General features: G+C 31.2%; 1 protein-coding gene across 1 annotated transcript; it reads left to right on the forward strand.

The window, feature by feature from the left end:
* Positions 1–6,270: 6,270 nt before the first annotated feature.
* LOC111424663 (serine protease inhibitor swm-1-like) lies at positions 6,271–6,923 on the forward strand. The gene is made up of 2 exons (XM_023058288.2): positions 6,271–6,425; positions 6,480–6,923. Exons 1-2 carry the CDS (start codon positions 6,383–6,385, stop codon positions 6,884–6,886), a joined length of 450 nt encoding a protein of 149 aa, XP_022914056.1. The 5' UTR covers positions 6,271–6,382; the 3' UTR covers positions 6,887–6,923.
* Positions 6,924–12,652: the final 5,729 nt, after the last annotated feature.

Here is a 12,652-nt window from a genome sequence, read left to right on the forward strand (position 1 = left end):
TATGTTCTATTGGTTCATTACCAAGAATTTATGTTTATCAATCATTTCTCCATCGCTTTTAATTTTGGAGATACGAATTTTTGATTTTAGTAATTAAAATAATCAATTTTGGAATTCAACGATTTCTTACTTAGTAACTAGTAACCTGAAAAATTTAGGTTGAGAAGGGTTATGGATTATGTTCTATTGGTTCATTACCAACAATTTATGTTTATCAAACATTTCTACATCGCTTTTAATTTTCGAGATACGAATTTTTGATTTTAGTAATTAAAATAATCAATTTTGGAATTCAACGATTTCTTACTTAGTAACTAGTAACCTGAAAAATTTAGGTTGAGAAGGGTTATGGATTATGTTCTATTGGTTCATTACCAACAATTTATGTTTATCAAACATTTCTCCATCGCTTTTAATTTTCGAGATACGAATTTTTGATTTTAGTAATTAAAATAGTCAATTTTGGAATTCAGCGATTTTTTACTTAATAACTAGTAACCTGAAAAATGTAGATTGAGAAGGGTTATGGATTATGTTCTATTGGTTCATTACCAAGAATTTATGTTTATCAATCATTTCTCCATCGCTTTTAATTTTCGAGATACGAATTTTTGATTTTAGTTATTAAAATAATCAATTTTGGAATTCAACGATTTCTTACTTAGTAACTAGTAACCTGAAAAATTTAGGTTGAGAAGGGTTATGGATTATGTTCTATTGGTTCATTACCAACAATTTATGTTAACAAACATTTCTACATTTCTTTTAATTTCTGAGCTACGAATTTTTGATTTTAGTAATTAAAATAATCAATTTTGGAATTCAACGATTTCTTACTTAATAACTAGTAACTTGAAAAATTTAGGTTGAGAAGGGTTATGGATTATGTTCTATTGGTTCATTACCAACAATTTATGTTTATCAAACATTTCTCCATCGCTTTTAATTTTCGAGATACGAATTTTTGATTTTACTAATTAAAATAATCAATTTTGGAATTCAGCGATTTCTTACTTAATAACTAGTAACCTGAAAAATGTAGGTGGACAAGGGTTATGGATTATGTTCTATTGGTTCATTACCAACAATTTATGTTTATCAAACATTTCTCCATCGCTTTTAATTTTCGAGATACGAATTTTTGATTTTAGTAATTAAAATAATCAATTTTGAAATTCAGCGATTTCTTACTTAATAACTAGTAAACTGAAAAATTTAGGGTGAGAAGGGTTATGGATTATGTTCTATTGGTTCATTACCAACAATTTATGTTTATCAAACATTTCTCCATCGCTTTCAATTTTCGAGCTACGAATTTTTCATTTTAGTAATTAAAATAATCAATTTTGAAATTCAGCGATTTCGTACTTAATAACTAGTAACCTGAAAAATTTAGGTTGAGATGGGTTATGGATTATGTTCTATTGGTTCATTAGTAACAATTTATGTTTGTCAAACATTTCTCCGCGCCGTACAGAACTGTATCCACCGAGTTCCACCGCTAGGTGACGTCTCCCCTTTGACGTTCAAAACTTTTTAAATATTCGGTATGGAAGACATTGGATTGGTCGTGGAGATCCAATACTGTGGTCAGCAAGATCACCCAGCGACTTCTTCCTTTGGGAATACGTCAAAACCCAAGAATACGCTAATATACCAACGACGAAAGGAATATGTCATTCAAATGATAAGCCACTTCTTCAGTCCTCTTTGATGTTCACTCACGAAGGAGAACAAATTTTGTGAGATGGTCTTGGTAAATCAGAATGACTTTAAAATTCCCGTTTGGTTGTGTTTGGGAATCAATCAAATCGACTTGGCATCTGCTATTCATTTCCGAAGGAAGAATTGGCTTTGAAACTAACCCTCTTTTCTTTTTTGTCTTCTTTTGTTGACAAACATCACACATTGATCAATAGAGGCCTATCATTTCCTTTGTGATATTGGCATAGTTTTTTGATGTCTCTCTTAACATTCTATCATGATCACCATGACCCACAGCTACATGAGCTGCGTCAATCACTAGGTTACTAACTAGTAACCTGAAAAATTTTGGTTGAGAAGGGTTATGGATTATGTTCTATTGGTTCATTACCAACAATTTATGTTTATCAAACATTTCTGCATCGCTTTTAATTTTCGAGCTACGAATTTTTGATTTTAGTAATTAAAATAATCAATTTTGGAATTCAGCGATTTCTTACTTAATAACTAGTAACCTGAAAAATTTAGGTTGAGAAGAGTTATGGATTATGTTCTATTGGTTCATTACCAAGAATTTATGTTTATCAATCATTTCTCCATCGCTTTTAATTTTCGAGATACGAATTTTTGATTTTAGTAATTAAAATAATCAATTTTGGAATTCAACGATTTCTTACTTAGTAACTAGTAACCTGAAAAATTTAGGTTGAGAAAGGTTATGGATTATGTTCTATTGGTTCATTACCAACAATTTATGTTAACAAACATTTCTACATTTCTTTTAATTTCTGAGCTACGAATTTTTGATTTTAGTAATTAAAATAATCAATTTTGTAATTCAACGATTTCTTACTTAATAACTAGTAACTTGAAAAATTTAGGTTGAGAAGGGTTATGGATTATGTTCTATTGGTTCATTACCAACAATTTATGTTTATCAAACATTTCTACATCGCTTTTAATTTTCGAGATACGAATTTTTGATTTTAGTAATTAAAATAATCAATTTTGAAATTCAGCGATTTCTTACTTAATAACTAGTAACCTGAAAAATGTTGGTTGAGAAGGGTTATGGATTATGTTCTATTGGTTCATTACCAACAATTTATGTTCATGAATCATTTCTATATCGCTTTTAATTTTCGAGATACGAATGTTTGATTTTAGTAATTAAAATAATCAATTTTGAAATGCAGCGATTTCTTACTTAATAACTAGTAACTTGAAAAATTTAGATTGAGAAGGGTTATGGATTATGTTCTATTGGTTCATTACCAACAATTTATGTTTATCAAACATTTCTCCATCGCTTTTAATTTTCGAGATACGAATTTTTGATTTTACTAATTAAAATAATCAATTTTGGAATTCAGCGATTTCTTACTTAATAACTAGTAACCTGAAAAATGTAGGTGGACAAGGGTTATGGATTATGTTCTGTTGGTTCATTACCAACAATTTATGTTTATCAAACATTTCTCCATCGCTTTTAATTTTCGAGATACGAATTTTTGATTTTAGTAATTAAAATAATCAATTTTGAAATTCAGCGATTTCTTACTTAATAACTAGTAAACTGAAAAATTTAGGGTGAGAAGGGTTATGGATTATGTTCTATTGGTTCATTACCAACAATTTATGTTTATCAAACATTTCTCCATCGCTTTCAATTTTCGAGCTACGAATTTTTCATTTTAGTAATTAAAATAATCAATTTTGAAATTCAGCGATTTCGTACTTAATAACTAGTAACCTGAAAAATTTAGGTTGAGATGGGTTATGGATTATGTTCTATTGGTTCATTAGTAACAATTTATGTTTGTCAAACATTTCTCCGCGCCGTACAGAACTGTATCCACCGAGTTCCACCGCTAGGTGACGTCTCCCCTTTGACGTTCAAAACTTTTTAAATATTCGGTATGGAAGACATTGGATTGGTCGTGGAGATCCAATACTGTGGTCAGCAAGATCACCCAGCGACTTCTTCCTTTGGGAATACGTCAAAACCCAAGAATACGCTAATATACCAACGACGAAAGAAGATATGAAGAATAGAATAAGGGAAAGCTTTAGAAATATCTCTGTTGAAACACTAGATAATGTGCAAGCCGAATTTGTAAATCAACTACATGTATGTGTTACCAGAAATATCCGTTACACCGGCACACGTAAGATTGACTAGACATTTCGCACATTCCCCGAGCATTTTTGATCAAGTCCGAAATAACTTTTAATTTCGGGGTTTGCCTAGTATGCAACTAGACAAACTTATGTGTGCCAAATGAGGCTCAGACAAAGACCGAAAAGTGTAAATGAACTTCGGACTTTGCCTAATTGGTTTAGGCAAATTAAGGGTGCGCACATTCAAAACACTATTTACTGCTATCAGTGTTATCAACAAGCTGTCTATGTGTGCGTACCCTTTGGCTTCTTAACTAACAATAAAAATAACGGAATTGGAATTTTTCTAATACAACTCTATGTTTGTAAATGAAAACAAAAACGAACAACATACAATAAATAACAATACGTAAGATTATATGGGAAATTGTGTAAACCATTGATTCCCAAAGTGGTCCACGGGAAATTCGACGGGGGTCTACATTGGCGTGACAAAAAAACGGGGGTTCACAATTCGTAAGTGGGGATCGACGAACATTTTTCTGGTTTCGATAGTGAAGAACTAAAATGTTGGCTTGACTTCGCCTATCAATGTAGGCAGATAATATTTTAAGAAGCTCAGCGACTGTTACTTGTAGAAACTTAAGAATTATACCAGAGGTAACTCCAATTCTCTGTGTCATCCACCGACAACATCTAGTAGCGAAAAATTTGAGTGATAGATTACACCCAGCACTTCAATTTGCGATTAATGCAGTTAACAAAATAAGCATTCAATGCATTGAATACGCGTTTATTTACACAATTGTGCGATGAAAATGATGAAGAGTTCCAACGATTACTCTTATATACCTACTGAAGTACGCTGGTTGTCGAAAAGTGCATGTTTAACAAGATTTTATTTACTTTTTGAATCAGTGTTAGAGTTTCTGGAAAGTATAGACCCAGATTAAAAAGAAAACCTTATCAATTTGAAAGCAGACATCGCGTATTTGACAGATTTGTTCAAAAAATTTAATGCCATTAACTTACAATTACAAGGGGACAACCTCAATTTAATAAATACAAAGGGTGTAGTTTCAGCCTTTGTAGGAAAATTGAAATTTATGAAGCAAAATATTAGTCGGCGCGAATTTTCCGAGTTTTCAAACGTATCACAGGTAGAATGGCTTGATGAGGATATTCAGACATACATTTAATTGCCCTGCATGATTACTTCAAAATCAGATTTGAAGATATTCTGACGATGGAAATACCACCATGATCATAAATCCATTTGATGAAACGGAAGTGGAGAATGTGGTATTACAAGAGGAGCTACTCGAGCTTAACACTAATGAGGAGCTGAAAGTGAAATTTAAAAGAGGATATCAAACATTTTGGCTGCAGGCAGAAATACCCGAAAAATACACTTCAAAAACCCTTTGCCCCCAAAGGCAGAGTTTTGGCTACTAATTTGACGCAGAAAGAATTCAATCTCTGGGACGTCTTGAATTTTCGAAAGTATGTCTTTCACGCTTGAATTTGATTTCTCCAATACAGCGAGGCAATAATTCCTTTCTTGGTTCCAATTTTATAAAGTCCATCGTTTGTTCTCTCCAAAACTACGCCAATTAAGTTTCGCGCATCTCCTTTGCTCCTGTCAAGGCTTGGAACAGGCACAGTAACTGATGTTCCAACCGCAATGCGAGAAATTTTTTATTAGATGTAAACTTCATTTTCACTGCTTGCTCTTTCAATTCTTCGACATCTTTCCCTTGATTTGAAATCATCGTTTTTTTTTGCACACCGAAGACATAAAACTGATGCTGTTGGTATTACTTATACGCTAGGTACACATGATGAACATCCTGCACACAGCTATAACACTTGTGGACTCCTGAAGTTTCTTTTTCGCATATGCAACAACTGGCAATGATGTATTCCGATATAAGCGTTTCTTTCTTTAATGAAATAGAACTGTTATTTTTTTTGTACTGAACTGAAATTATTGCTCACCGAACATCGCTTCAAAAAGTGTTTGTCGTATTCCGCTATGGTAGAATAAATATGGTGGTTTTCTAAAGCTGACAAAACCCAAAACCTTCGCTCCAATGCTTAGTCTTAATGTACCGTTGCTTACTTTCAATTAGAAATGAATTTGATGACTTGTTCATGTTCTTATACTAATTGAAACTGCAAATTGTTAAAATAAAAGTTCTTTGCAAATTTACTAAAAAACAGCTTCGTAATAGTGACTTTAGAATTCACTTTTTTGTCTTCTTTTAATTATAGAACACATATTCAAGAGCTAAGGAGCAAATATTAACTCACTTGATATAGTACTTTAATGTTTATTATACAACACCTTAACGTAAACTAAAAAAATGACCATAAATTAATTTGCATACAAACAAGTACAAATAAATAATTACGTGGAGTCTGCAACACCACGTTTTATGGCTTTTGCGGAAAATTTACGGCTGTATTTGTGCTTCAGATAACATTACGTATAAATACCCGGCAAAAAAAAGAAATAATCATTACTTTCTTACACACTCAACAGTAACCATTAATCATGAAGAAGTTTTTAGCAGTTTTCACTTTAGGTTTAATCTCATGTAAGTATCAAAATTTTTAAATTTTTAAAATTAAAAACTCAATAATTATTTCAGTTGCTTCAGCAGCAGAAGAAGAAATCCTTCCGAAATGTTTTGCAAATCAAGTCTTTAGTTACTGCAACACGGCTTGTCCCGATTATTGCAATAAAGGCGATGATTTAGAAATTTGCACCGAGCAATGTGTAATCGGTTGTAGATGTGCCCCTGGTTATGTTAAGGAGTATATCGATTCGGATAATTGCATCTTGGAAAAAGATTGTCGTAGAGTACAACGGTGCGGACGCGACAAAACTTATTATCAATGCGGTACCGCATGCCCAAGATATTGTGGAGGACCTACAGATGAAATTTGTACCAAAAATTGTGTTCAAGAATGCCAATGTAAACCGGGATATATTAGGAGATCAAAAGAATCCAATGATTGTATTCCTTACAGTGAATGTCCTGATTTTCAAGTTTAATTTTTCAATCTTTAAAAATGTGAAAAGTAAAGATTGATGTATTAAATGAATAAAATATATTATATTATATGATTATTTTTAATATTCTATCCGTAAATATCCGACTATTTAACCGAGGTTCGGATTCACCGTGCTTATAAAAAAATTAAATAAAAAAATTATCAGATTTACTGAAAAAATATGTTAAAAAGATGAGATAAATGCAGATAATTTTAAAAATTCATGAAAAATTTACTTCTTGGATAATTAATCTGGAATTTCCACACATAAAGAAAATAAAGAAAAGTGTTTACTTTTTGGCGAAAGAAATAAAGTTTCAAAGTTGCTCCATTTTTTACAGTTTCATTTGTTTTAGTGATGAAACGGATATCCGGCAACTATCCGGTATTTTTTAAAATCCGGTCAATTACCGGATAGTTATCAAATATCCGGCTTTGATCGGATATTAAAAACCTATTACTTAGTACTCCACCATTCACAGGAATTAGTATCTCTTTTAGGCGTTGGACACTGCAGACAATAATCAAGTTTAACCCCAATAGGACTTTTTTCATTGAATACAACTTTGTTTATTTTTATCATTAGCAACCTCCTTGTAACAATCCCAATACGATATATAAAATTTCTTGTTGCAGTTTCGTCTAGTTTCCTTCTCTTCGCTTGTAATTCATTGTAATTCATCATACATTCATTACTAACAGAACTGTCGCTGTTATCACTTTCGATTATTAATTAAAGTCTCATCTTTTTAATGCAAAAAGCTGCTTTGAAAAGTCACTTTTGGTTCTTGAGAAATAAATTTTTGAAATGATCGAATTTTGCAATTTTCGCCGATTAAGTTTTAAAAATTCGTATAAAACCCATTTCTTGTAATATGAGTATGAAAATTTCCCAAAGTGTTAATAAAAGTGTCCTCTTTCCAATGAACCAACACGTTTTATAAAATAACTTTTAGTTTTTGAGAAAACAATATTTGAAGTTTTGATAAAATTTTAGATGTTGCAATTTTCATCGATAACTTTCAAAATTCACTATAAAAATCATTTCTTGAAGGCTCTTTGTGGAAATATCACCAATTATTAATTAAAGTATCTTCTTTTTAATGCAAGAAGCCGTTTTGAAACATCACTTTTGGTTCTTGAGAAATAAATTTTTGAAATGATCGAATTTTGCAATTTTCCCCGATTAAGTTTTAAAAATTCGTATAAAATCCAGTTCTTGGAATATGAGTATGAAAATTTCCCAAAGTGTTAATAAAAGTGTCCTCTTTCCAATGAACCAACGCGGTTTGAAAAATAACTTTTAGTTTTGGACAAAGCAAAATTTTGAAGTTTTGAAAACATTTTCGATGTTGCAATTTTCATCGATAATTTTCAAAATTCGCTATAAAATTAATTTCTTGAAGGATCCTTGTGGAAATATTACCAATTATTAACTAAAGTATCTTCTTTTTAATGCAACAAGCCGTTTTGAAAAATCACTTTCAGTTCTTGAGATATATATTTTTGAAATGATCGACAACTTTTTCGAATTTTTCAATTTTAGCAGATTAAGTTTTAAAAATTCGTATAAAATCCAGTTCTTGGAATATGAGTATGAAAATTTCCCAAAGTGTTAATAAAAGTGTCCTCTTTCCAAGGAACCAACACCTTTTATAAAATAACTTTTAGTTTTTGAGAAAACAATATTTGAAATTTTGATAAAATTTTCGATGTTGCAATTTTCATCGATAATTTTCAAAATTCGCTATAAAATTAATTTCTTGAAGGATCCTTGTGGAAATATCACCAATTATTAATTAAAGTATCTTCTTTTTAATGCAAGAAGCCGTTTTGAAACATCACTTTTGGTTCTTGAGAAATAAATTTTTTAAATGATCGACAATTTTTTCAAATTTTGCAATTATCGCCGATTAAGTTTTAAAAATTCGTATAAAATCCAGTTCTTGGAATATGAGTATGAAAATTTCCCAAAGTGTTAATAAAAGTGTCCTCTTTCCAATAAACCAACCCGTTTTGAAAAATAACTTTTAGTTTTTGAGAAAACAATATTTGAAGTTTTAATAAAATTTTCGATGTTGCAATTTTCATCGATAATTTTCAAAATTCGCTATAAAATTAATTTCTTGAAGGATCCTTGTGGAAATATTACCAATTATTAACTAAAGTATCTTCTTTTTAATGCAACAAGCCGTTTTGAAAAATCACTTTCAGTTCTTGAGATATATATTTTTGAAATGATCGACAACTTTTTCGAATTTTTCAATTTTAGTAGATTAAGTTTTAAAAATTCGTATAAAATCCAGTTCTTGGAATATGAGTATGAAAATTTCCCAAAGTGTTAATAAAAGTGTCCTCTTTCCAATAAACCAACCCGTTTTGAAAAATAACTTTTAGTTTTTGAGAAAACAATATTTGAAATTTTAATAAAATTTTCGATGTTGCAATTTTCATCGATAATTTTCAAAATTCGCTATAAAATTAATTTCTTGAAGGATCCTTGTGGAAATATCACCAATTATTAACTAAAGTATCTTCTTTTTAATGCAACAAGCCGTTTTGAAAAATCACTTTCAGTTCTTGAGATATATATTTTTGAAATGATCGACAACTTTTTCGAATTTTGAAATTTTCGCCGATTAAGTTTTAAAAATTCGTATAAAATCCAGTTCTTGGAATATGAGTATGAAAATTACCCAAAGTGTTAATAAAAGTGTCCTCTTTCCAATGAACCAACCCGTTTTGAAAAATAACTTTTACTTTTGGAGAAAACAGTATTTGAAGTTTTGAAAACATTTTCGATGTTGCAACTTCATCGATAATTTTCAAAATTCGCTATAAAATTAATTTCTTGAAGGATCCTTGTAGAAATGTCACCAATTATTAATTAAAGTATCCTCTTTTTAATGCAACAGGCCGTTTTGAATAATCACTTTTAGTTTTTGAGAAATAAATCTTTTAAATGATCGATTTTTTCGAATTTTGCAATTTTCGCCGATTAAGTTTTAAAAATTCGTATAAAATACACTTCTTGGAATATGAGTATGAAAATTTTTCAAATTGTTAATAAAAGTGTCCTCTTTCCAATGAACCAACACGTTTTATAACTTTTAGTTTTTGAATAAACAATATTTGAAGTTTTGATCAAATTTTCGATGTTGCAATTTTCATCGATAACTTTCAAAATTCACTATAAAAATCTTTTCTTGAAGGATCTTTGTGGAAATATCACCTATTATCAATGAAAGTATCATCTTTTTAATGCAAAAAGCCGTTTTGAAAAATCAGTTTTAGTTCTTGAGAAATAAATTTTTGAAATAATCGACAATTTTTTCAAATTTTGCAATTTTCGCAGATTAAGTTTTAAAAATTCGTATAAAATCCAGTTCTTGGAATATGAGTATGAAAACTTCCCAAAGTGTTAATAAAAGTGTCCTCTTTCCAATGAACCAATCCGTTTTGAAAAATAACTTTTAGTTTTTGAGAAAACAATATTTGAAGTTTTGATAAAATTTTCGATATTAATTTTCATCGATAATTTTCAAAATTCGCTATAAAATTCATTTCTTGAAGGATCCTTGTGGAAACATCGCCAATTAGTATCCTCTTTTTAGAGTTCAAAAAAGTTCATTTTGTATCTTGGATCCAAATAAGTTGACATATCTTATCAACTTTCTTATTAATTTCATTTTTATTCAAATATCGCAATCACTTCAGAAATGCACCAGAAATTATAACCATAATGGCCGGATAGATATGCCGGATAACCGGATATTCGGCCGAAGGGAATGCCGAATATTCATCACTAATTTGTTTTGGAATTAAGTTTCACGAAAAACTTATTTCTTGAATAATTAATCTGGAGTTTACGAATAAGGGAGAGAAAAGTATCCAGTTTTCAGTGTAAGAAACTGTTTTTAAAAATTATATATAATTTTTGGGAAATAAATGTTTAAATTTTGTTAGTCGTATTGAGTTTCACAATTTTTTGTGTTAAAAAATGTATTATTTAGAAAACTTATCTGGAATTTGTCTTGTTTTTAGTAAAAGGAAGTTTTTGAGAAATAAATTTTCAAGTGTGAATAAATATAAATTGATTAAACTAAAACTAGAACTGATAGTAGCACTATCACCAGAGCTAACACTATACTTCACTAGTCTTTTGAAAAAATGTTTGACGTTTCGGATGCCATGGTGCAACCCCTTCTTCAGAAACAAGTTCGAAGTTCACTTCAAACTTGTTGTGAACTGGAAATGCGCGTTAAAAAATATAACATAGATGTCCAAACCTTTTTACTGGAAGCATATCCTCCGAATTTTTATCGAATAGATTTAGGGCCGGTTGTACAAAATACCGATAAACATTCCGACAGCGTTATCTGGCCGATAAGTTAGCTTCTGTTGTATTACAATGTATAGATATTTTTGTCGGTGACATTATCGGCAGAATTACTTATCGGGTACTCAGCAGTGCAGATAAAACAGTTATGCGCCTGATATACAGGGTGATTCTTATTTCACATAAAAACCGTTACGTTAAATCATCTTAATTTATTGTCCTCTAAATGTCTCTGCTCTGTGTCGGTTCTTATGTGAATCACCCTGTATAAGGTTACCAAGGTTTATATAAAACCGTGTATGGTTACCGTATAGGTTAACCTATAACATCTTAAATCTTGAAATAGTAGCGGGAAGTCCCCTAGTGGCGGACATCTAAGGTTTTCAGAAAATAAAAACATAATGTAAGTTTATTTATGAATTAACTACGTAAAGAAAGTTTAAGATCGAAATAAATGAACAAAAATGTATCTTCTGCGTAAGCATACTTAGAACCACATGTTGTAACTTTGGTAATAAAAACTGCAATCGCTGCAAGCAGCACTTAGTACCGGACATTTTCAAAACATCCTGCATCTATCGCATATATAGCTCTCTGAACACTCAGGGGTGTCTGCACATTCTTCATGAGCCCACCCTTTACAGCTGGAGCACTGTATCCAGTCTTCGTTGTGGTCCTCTAAGCACACTTCGCAAATAGTTCTTCCAATGTCAGATACTTCAATTAACGGTTCCTTCTTTGCTTTTCCACTTTTTCCTTTGACTTTTATTCCTTTGGTTTCTTTCCCCTTCTCGCCTATTGCTGCTTTAACTCTTTTTCCAAATCTTTTCTTTTTGTCTTTAGCGTTCTTTTCATTCTCTTTTTCTTCAACGGTAATTTTGTACGGTTTTTTCACATTTACTCCTCCGAGCCGCTGACCGTTTTTTGGAAGCATCGGGAAATGGGGATTAATTTTGAACAATCTGGACAATATTTGGATAGCTTGGAGCTGCTGATTGTTGGTTCGTGAGTAGATCTTTTAGGAGTGCCTTTGCATTCTTCTGACACCAAATTGTTAGACAATTCTGCATCGCAGAAAGTTGATGAGCTACCAGCAAAGGCCAAATCAGTGGAATACACGGAAACTTCCCCGGTGTAACCTGGTGTGTTTGAGGAAGTTCCTGGGTCTTCTAGTGGAATATTGGAATATATACACGGCTGCAGCCAAATAATCCAGGTCAAAAAATATATGTCTGTCGAATGGATGAATTCCTGTACATTTTAACCCAGAGATCGCAATATCTACTCGAGCTACTTTTGTGGCCGCTTCATTGATCAGACCAGCAATATCGTAGTCGGTTGTCCGAGATCCAACATTTGCTCTGATCCATATCCCGCATCGTTGGTTGGAGGTAGTCTTAAATGGCTACATGAATGTTCTGTCTAGTG

Source organism: Onthophagus taurus, chromosome 5 (genome assembly GCF_036711975.1).
Source record: "Onthophagus taurus isolate NC chromosome 5, IU_Otau_3.0, whole genome shotgun sequence".
NCBI classification, from domain to species: domain Eukaryota; kingdom Metazoa; phylum Arthropoda; class Insecta; order Coleoptera; family Scarabaeidae; genus Onthophagus; species Onthophagus taurus.

Excerpts from the sequence above, each read along its gene's own strand:
- LOC111424663 (XM_023058288.2), top strand. The coding sequence starts at position 6,383 with ATGAAGAAGTTTTTAGCAGTTTTCACTTTAGGTTTAATCTCAT. Across the intron at positions 6,426-6,479 it reads CACTTTAGGTTTAATCTCAT|TTGCTTCAGCAGCAGAAGAA; the intron begins GTAAGTATCAAA and ends TAATTATTTCAG.